The 8,579-nt window shown below is 39.4% G+C and overlaps 2 protein-coding genes across 7 annotated transcripts in view; one reads left to right on the top strand and one right to left on the bottom strand.

The window, feature by feature from the left end:
* Positions 1 to 2,347, top strand: part of cideb (cell death inducing DFFA like effector b) — a 3,096-nt gene extending 749 nt beyond the window's left edge. For both annotated transcript variants that reach the window (XM_047816369.1, XM_027178425.2), the window contains 3 exons: positions 248 to 397; positions 1,013 to 1,209; positions 1,660 to 2,347. In XM_047816369.1, the coding sequence (XP_047672325.1) occupies positions 248 to 397; positions 1,013 to 1,209; positions 1,660 to 1,807 (495 nt within the window). In that variant the 3' untranslated portion in view covers positions 1,808 to 2,347. The remainder of the gene's footprint in view (positions 1 to 247; positions 398 to 1,012; positions 1,210 to 1,659) is intronic.
* Positions 2,326 to 7,711, bottom strand: homezb (homeobox and leucine zipper encoding b). 5 transcript variants are annotated; one of them, XM_027178347.2, is made up of 3 exons: positions 7,412 to 7,711; positions 6,322 to 6,573; positions 2,326 to 5,038 (listed from the first exon to the last, which is right to left on the bottom strand). In XM_027178347.2, exons 2-3 carry the CDS (start codon positions 6,565 to 6,567, stop codon positions 3,170 to 3,172), a joined length of 2,115 nt encoding a protein of 704 aa, XP_027034148.2. In that variant the 5' UTR covers positions 6,568 to 6,573; positions 7,412 to 7,711; the 3' UTR covers positions 2,326 to 3,169. The 5 variants fall into 5 exon arrangements, with proteins under 5 accessions (XP_027034148.2, XP_027034147.2, XP_027034145.2 ...); XM_027178346.2 differs by having other exon boundaries at positions 6,322 to 6,576; positions 7,412 to 7,710; XM_027178344.2 differs by lacking the exon at positions 7,412 to 7,711 and adding an exon at positions 7,262 to 7,369 and having other exon boundaries at positions 6,322 to 6,576.
* Positions 7,712 to 8,579: the final 868 nt, after the last annotated feature.

The following is an 8,579-nucleotide window of genomic DNA, read 5'->3' as shown; positions in this document are numbered from 1 at the left end:
GGAGTAATAGTTTCTTAAGCTAGAAACTATGATGTATCAAATAAATGAAACAGAATAAAAGTAAAGTCAGTTAAAAGGCTTCTCGGGATCTCACTGTTAAAAATGCTCTTTTCAGCGATAGCACATCATTTTTCCTCAAATAGACAAAGTGAAGAGCCATGAAATGCTGTGTATAACCTGTTTTCCTAAGAAATTCATAATGATTTATAATGTACTATTACACCTTATCTTTATGTGTGTGTGTTAGGCAGCCCACACTCTGCTCATTTCTACGCTGCTGTCTCTGGTGTGTGAGGAAGATGGCACTGAAGTGGATTCAGATGAGTTCCTTTTGGCCTTGCCAGACAACACAGTGCTCATGGCCTTGGAGCCAGGACAAACCTGGAGACCACATCCTGTATGTGTGTGTGTGTGTGTGTGTGTGTGTGTGTGTGTGTGTGTGTGTGTGTGTGTGTGTGTGTGTGTGTGTGTGTGTGTGTGTGTGTGTGTGTGTGTGTGTGTAAATGTCATATCTACTGCTGATATGAGTCTGAACATAAATCAGTCATCTTAGCAATCACATATTTCACATAAAGTACATTTCTCTCTGTGTTCCTTCTGAAGGAAAAACAGTTTTGCACACTGAATATTTAGTGTGTGTGCATTTACATTTACAGCATTTGGCAGACGACCTTATCCAGAGTGACGTACAAAATTGCTTTTAAGTCTCTGTTATTGAATACATTAACTCTGGTTCACTAGGTTACAGACTTAAGATACCTAAAATATATATATATATATATATATATATATATATATATATATATATATATATATATATGTGTGTGTGTGTGTGTGTGTGTATAAACAATGTATATACAGTATAAATACAAACAACAAACAGGGGAGAAAGTGATAGTTGAAGTATTTCATGAAGAAGTAGGTCTTCAACTGTTGTCCACACAGCTGAGTGCATTTTATATACTTACTGTATGAACAGCTGCTTATTTCTAAACAAGCTTCTCATTCACAGTTAGGCCATAGGGGCAGCAATCTCAAACCAGCTGACAACAAACCTCGCACTGGTCGTGACATCGCTCAAGTGACCTTTGACCTTTATCGTCTGAACCCTAAGGATATTTTTGGTTCTCTGAGCGTGAAGGCCACATTCCAGGGTCTGTACTCCATCAGTGCTGACTTCCAATGCCTGGGGCCAAAGAAGGTGCTCAGGTGAGAGGGACAAGAACCATAGGTGTCTCTGAAATGGTCTGTCGTGTGTGTGTGTGGGTGTGTAAGAGAGAGAGAGTTTTGAATGTGCTGATTTACCTGATGTTTGGCAGCTGCGATTCGCAGACAGTTAAATGATGCAAACTTTAATTTGGCAACAGACTGCAACATGAGGACTGTTTGCTATGTTCTAATACACTCACTAGCTTGATACTATAATATAATACCCATATTACCAAAGCTGCAAGAATAATCTTATTTTCGTGGTAATATTGATTTTTTACCCCCTTTATTAGACGGTCCATTCCGTTCAAATGCATTCATACTCCTCTATGCAGAAGATTCATGAATGAATATAAGTTTATAAATAAAAAATAACTGCTTGCTGAATTGAAATATAACTGAGGTCTCATATGATTTCCACTGTGTTGTTTCCTTATGTCCTTAAAACAGAGAGACCCTCAGACTGATCTCTACCGTACTCCATGCAGCAGGTCATATGTTAATCACATCTGCTACAGTGATTCGCCGAATCATACAAGGAGCAGACTTCCTGCAAGCTCACGGCGCTCGCCAGATTCAGACGGAATACTGGAACTGACTTTCTGCATGATCAGAAAAGAAAACCTGCTCTTGCTTTGTGAAATGTAACTCACCTTAACAGTTATTACTGTTTTTTGGTAATCTTCTCAGGGTCATTCAATATAAACCTGCATTATTAACATGTTTTAGTTTACCAGCATGCAGATCTGTTGACTGTGTAAATACAAACAATATGAATAATAATTAAATGATTTTAAATATCTGTAAATAATGTAATAACATTATACTGCTGTGTTAATCATTATAATATTGGGCTGTGTAATACTGATATCAAAGAAGCCTGCAATGTATAAAAGAGTTCTCTAATAAACCATAGTTTTTTTTATTGATGTTTTGAGGTGTTATAAAAAATATTTCTTGGTCAGTGTGTAACTCTGATACATCACAGCATCATTGGGTTGTTTTAATAGATTGTGATGGGACTGTAAAGCAATCACACTATGCACGTTTTGATCATTTCATACAGCCTTCTTGTACATATGTACTGTATTTGCCCAGTTCAAATATACTACTAATAAAAAAAAAATCCTGAAGTCCACTTTATTGAGTCAAAATGTCATTGTAACCAAGGGAGAAACATTTTCTAGAAATAGGTACAAAAATCTTCAAAAGCAATAAAGGAATTTTCTAGTCAACTAAATAATAATTAAATGCATAGAATATCAAATGCATCATTCAAGCCTGTTTCTGTTGGATTGTGGTCCTGGGTCTAAATAAATTATAACGGAAATAAGCAATAATTAACATAGAAGAACAGGATGGAAAATAATCCTCTTAAAACCATTTAAAATAGTTTTCACACCGACTGTTCTTTTGAAAGCAACACTTTAAAGGATTCATGGTTTGGAAGATCTGAACCATGTTAATACACTAAAAGTCAGTTATTCTTTTAAAATAAACTTCTGAAAATGTGCATTAAAAAAGACCTGAAACTAATTTCTACGCACGCTCCTATCCTGTTGAACACTGAAATGCTACACATGAAATCAGCAGTTTCACCCAGTGCTTGTGTTCTGCTAATCGCTCTGAACATCTTTCTTTCCTTTCTTTTTTATTTTTATTTTTAGTGTTATCATAAATAATTTCAGCTTAAATGAAACTGCTCATATAGACAAAACTAAATACATAAATATTTGTGTATTAAAGGTCCTGACGAGGCACTGGATTATGTTAATGCAACAATCCATTAGTGGTGAGAAACACTGGACTTGAGAACATGAGACAGAGACCAGAAAACAAACAAAAACAAACAAACAAACTTCTTCATGAAATACAGCATTTGGCAGCAACGTAGAGTCCAGCCTCTACTTTCCTGCTATTCTAAATACTCTGTAACATCTAATCTAAAAATACTCCAGGGTCAAAGTTCACCCCCTGGCAGTACTGAGGAAGCTGTCTTATATAATTCGTCCCATGACTTCGCCTCACTCCCTCCTGTCCCGTTACTGGGCTGCGGCTCCCTAAACCTGAAGCTGGGATCTGTGCTCTGTGTCCATCTCCTACTCCTGGGGCCCTTCCCTGCTCTCTTCTGCTGCTTCAAGACACCTGTGCGTACACGTTCTCGGTCGTCCGGGTGAATCCAGCGCAGGTTGGAGTGTTTAATGTGGTAGCGTGTATCTCCGTACCACTGAACAATCTCAGTCCGTGTCAGTCCTGTCTTCTGTTGCAAGACTGTGTAGTCTTCGCTAGTGGGCCACTGACAGTTCAGGAAGCTCTGCCTCAGCATGTTTAACTGCTCCCATGTCTTCTTCCGGAGGTTGGGCTCAGGACCCAGGCTGGGGTTCCAGCCTTGTAGGAGTGACGGAGATGGAGAAGAGGAGGCGGGAGATGGAGAAGGGACGATAGCGGTATCACGCCGCTCCTGTTTAACGGAAGCCTGGCTGTCTTTGTGTGATGGCTCTTCAGTCTGTTCCTCTTTTCTCGTGTCCGACTCGCTGACCCCATCTTCTACTGGATCCTGTTGATCCTCCATGTCCACATCGAGATCAACATCAAGCCCCGCTCCTGAGGCTTCGCCATCCTCCTGAAACTCATCGCTGTTCAATTGTTGTTGTAATCTACCCGAAGGCTCTAGGGACTGACTCGGCTTGCTCAGTTCAGCCAACCAGGACCGACCGCTCCTGCGAAGCTGGTATCGACTGTCAGCAAACCACTTACGGATCTCGTGTCGTCCGAGCCCGGTGGCTCGCTGTAGCCGCTGCACCTCAGCCTCAGACGGCCAGTTCTTTTGGACAAAGCTACGGCGGAGCGCCATCAGCTGTGCTTTGGATTTCTTCCGCTGCTGAGTTATGGGAGGACCACAAACCACGGCTGATTTGGACAGAGCTCTATAAGTGCTGGAACTCTCAGCCTTGAGCTCGTGAGGAGGTAAATGATTCAGTTCTCTGGGCAACTGAGCATGGTCTTTGTCAACAGATGCATTTTGAAAATCAGCCACACACTGGTTTTCAGTTTGCTGCTGAACAAAGGTCTCTACGCCGTTGGTGTACTGAGGAATGATGCTGTTTTGCCTGCTGTTAAAGTCACTGGCTTCGTCCTGGGAGAAAACTAGTTGTGGTGTGTAGTGTGCATAACCCGTATAGACCTCTGTCACAGGAGCCTGTTTAACATCCTCCTGTTGCGTCTCAGGTGTCTTCTCTTCATCTGCTAAATAATCCTCCTCTTCTTCCTCACCCTCCTCCCCGAGTGACATGCTTTGCAGATGCCGCAACTTAAGCCGCGTCTGCCGGATGTCGTCGTCTGCCCAGCTGATTCCGTAGCGGACGCGCTGCATCATAAACCACACTTTGACGCGCTCGGCTGAGAGGGAGCAGCGACGAGCCAGAGCACTGGCCTCCTGCTCTGTGGGGTAGGGAAAGGCATTAAACGCTTCTACAAGATCTGATACTGCATCCAGCTCGTTGGTCTGCTCCGAGCGCACCCACACCAGCTTCAGACCTTCAGACACCAGAGGAAGACACACCAAGTGTGTCTGGTTGAGGCCAGACGTGCCTGAGGAGGCTGAGTTCTTGCTTTGGCTTCCTTTTGTAGACTCTGAAGAGGATGAGGCTTTCCTATGAGGCAAAATGGAGGCAGGAGAAATACTTTGGCTGTTTTTGGCAGCAGGCGAGTTTTTCACAGTCTCTTTTTGTGCCGCTGCTTGTACCTGGTTCTCTGCATTGCATGTACTTATGCTGGTCTCCTCTGAGTCCATGAGTGAGGAAGACATGGACCCTTCGGAAAATTCAGACTGTAGAGGAAAAAGAGAAATGACGTGAATATAGGTTACATAAATTCTGACTGCGGCACTGAAGCTCTGTAGTTTAGGCCCATAAGACACAAACATGAACTGTCTTATATAACAACTGTTGACAAAAACAACAACAATATATGACAACTGTATTAAGGCCCACTGCATCACACAGCATCACCTGGCAACAAGCCTATAGAGAGCTGACTTGTTGCTCAATAAATGTATATTTATTTATATAGCGCTGTTGATAAGATACATGCAACAAAGCAGCTCTTTATAAATCCGTTAGATCCCAATGAGCAAACTATAGGTGACAAAATGAACTTGCCACCACAAGACAAATGGTCATGGGATATAAAATGAATATGTTGTTTAACAAATTAAAAACTGTAATCGTTACAATTGCTGCACTGTAAAACTCGATTATAGCCCCTAGAACTTAATTATTCTCTTTAATTCCAATTGTCATGACAAATTTTCAAAATTGTACTCAATTTTCACAAATTCAAGCTTAAAGTAAACCATTGACTTGTAAGTTAACACAAAGCTTATTTAAAGTTAAGCTTAGTCACATTTCTAAAGCAGCAGGTGAACTTTCATTTCTACCTTTAATCATACTGATATGTCTTAAAGTGGGTAGGAGTGTAGGAGCAAATCAGTCGTTTACTGTTTTGCACAATCCTTTACAATATCTCACGTAAATGCTGCTATAATACTGTGTTCATTCCAGTATTTCTGCACACACAATATTGTTTGAACATACAGTATAGTATTTACACTGGTCTGTGCTGTTTTTGTGTATTGTCCTTTGTGTATTGTCTTTTATTATTTTGTCCTGCACTGTCTTTTGTCCTGCACTGTCTTGTTTCTCTTGCCCTGCACTGTTTACACCAGGTTGCACAGATGTACTTTATGTATCTATTACTACTTACTAAGTCCTCAGCTCTGTCTTTGTTTTATGTAGCTCCATCGTCCTGGAGAAACGTTGACTCATTTCACCGTGTACTGCAACAGCTATATATGGTTGAAATGACAATAAAAGCTTCTTGACTTGACTTGACTTGAGAAGATTAATAAAATGCTTCAGCTCCAGAACATCCTGTTATTGTAAAATAATCTACTTGAGGTCAATAACCAAAAATCGCATCACAACGGCTTTGAGTACTTTGACATTAACAGGATAACCAGAATAACCGAATAATTCCGAACCCAAAACAAAACAAACGGTCAATATGGTAAATAGACATGGGTATGTATATGGATGTGTCTGTGTAACTCACATTTCCTTCAGGTGGAGTCTTCTGTCCCTCTGAGGCTCCTTTACTCTCATCGTTTACTGAGCTCGGTCCGGGCAGAGCAGTAACAGGATGGACAGAGTGCAGATGTTGACTAAGAGAGCAGACATCCGCTGCTTTGTAGCCGCAGATCCTACATTCATAAGCATCACTCTCCTCGCTGTCCCTTGTTTTCGCCTCCAGCTTCCGGTTGTCCTCGCACTGTTGCTGAGGGGGTTCACACTGCTGCATGGCGACCTGCTAAAGGAGGGCAAAAAAAAAAAAAAACCACGGATAAACCGGATATATAGCATTAAAATAATAAATAAGCAGTAATAAGCTCTAGGTATTGTATATTTTGAATAAACAGTTTTCTGAGAGAATAGTTAGTAGAAAACAAAATAACTAGTTAAAAACATTTCCAACACGATTGTGATATTTTAGTGGATTTGTAATTTATATAAACTAGTAAAGTGTAACTAGAATTTAAAGCTTTGGTCAGACAGTGAAACATTATAGGTTAAATACCTGAGACATGAACAGACATGTAAATAATAAGTGATGAACTGATACTGTTATTGTTTATTTTTCACAGAACGACCATAAACAAATTGTGTTTATTATGTACAACTTATATAAACAACAGGCTCATGGTGCTGGTCACATGTTGGTAAACAATCCAAATGAACAAATCTCTAAAGCTTCACTGATTCACTGAGATAAAGAGCTCAATCTGGTTAAATCTCTCTCATTCTTTATGGGTTTAAAGCTCTGTTCTGTAACAGGCGCCATGACAGTTATAAGTGTTAAAGTGTCATGAAGTCATGGCGACGCCGCTGTACACTGAGCACCACAGATACATGTAAGAAGTCATCCTCTGGGCTAAAAGCTAACATTATCGATCTGCTAGTCAGAACAAAGGCTTTTAGCTGTGTGGCTAGCTAACCCGCTGTAACAACATGGCTAGACAGCTGAATGAAGCTGAATGAAAGCAGGACAGATGGCGGTTTTAGCTGAAACACTTCACTGTCCCGGGATAACAAAGATAACCCGTGTTAACGAGGCTGTAATGAACTGACAACGGATGTAGACTTGCCTCGGGTTTTAGTTGTCAATCTGTCACAGTTTGGTTTGTCGCATCTTCTTTCGACGTGTGAAATCAGAAACGCTGAAGATTTTTATGGATTCAAAATAAAAGCCCTGAGACATTATTAGTCTTCTTTTCACTCAGCAGACACACAGTGTAGGTAAATAAAAACAAGGCTAATGACTTTATGCCATAAAAAAAAGAGTCTCTAAAAAGCCCAGGATCAAGTGTCAATTACAGGGAACACTGGAAAGAATATTACAACTTAAACCTAGGGTATGTTCTGATATTTATGGTCCACCACAACCTGACAAGAGGAAAGTTTTATTGAAGATGAATAGACGGATGTGTTTACATTTCTGCACAGCATGAGACTTCTCTCATGAGTTAGAAATGTTCAAGAGTTTAAGTGCAATAAATAAGTAAATAAATAAATAACCAGAATATGAATATATTTGTAATTAGAAACTCAGAACACTTCCCACACTTTATGTACATAACTGATCAGTCATATATTCTGTATTCATATTTAATACTCATACTGTCTATATTGTATCACATCTGCATTGTCTTGTATAGTCTGTATTGTCTTGTCTTATATAGTATAATGTTATTTATGTCTGTACTTTTGAGAGTCACAAACAGCTGGAACCAAATTCCTTGTGTGTGTCAACATCAACACACTTGGCCAATAAACCTGATTCCGATTCCGATTCTGAATATAAAACGTCCTCCTAATGCACACTATGGCAGATGAAAATATTCACTTGACAGTTGTAAACAGGATATACTTTTAAATATAGAGATTGAGATCAAGATATCTCAAAATAACACCTAAAAGTGTTAGCTCGGTATGATGATAATACAAATCTTATAATGACAAAGTTTCAGAAGCCCAAAGTGAGTAATAGAGTAATTAAAGTTGCGTAAAAGTTGTAATAATAAATAACTGAAATTGTAATCACAGACTCTATGGTTGACAAAATGAATTTGATTTTGCAAAAGATTTTGATATTATTCATTAAAAAAAAATAATTCAGTATAAATGATATGTACAGATTTTAATGAGAGATTTGTATGTATTGTAAAGATACACAATTTATATACTGTCACTATTTGTATATTGTCAAATCAATTTAGGTTTTTGTCTTTATAAAGTAAAACTCATAAACTTCTT

Source organism: Tachysurus fulvidraco, chromosome 1, assembly GCF_022655615.1.
Source record: "Tachysurus fulvidraco isolate hzauxx_2018 chromosome 1, HZAU_PFXX_2.0, whole genome shotgun sequence".
In the NCBI taxonomy this organism is placed as follows: Eukaryota; Metazoa; Chordata; class Actinopteri; order Siluriformes; family Bagridae; genus Tachysurus; species Tachysurus fulvidraco.
Note: the sequence above shows the minus strand (reverse complement) of the source record. Positions and strands in the feature narration are given on the sequence as shown.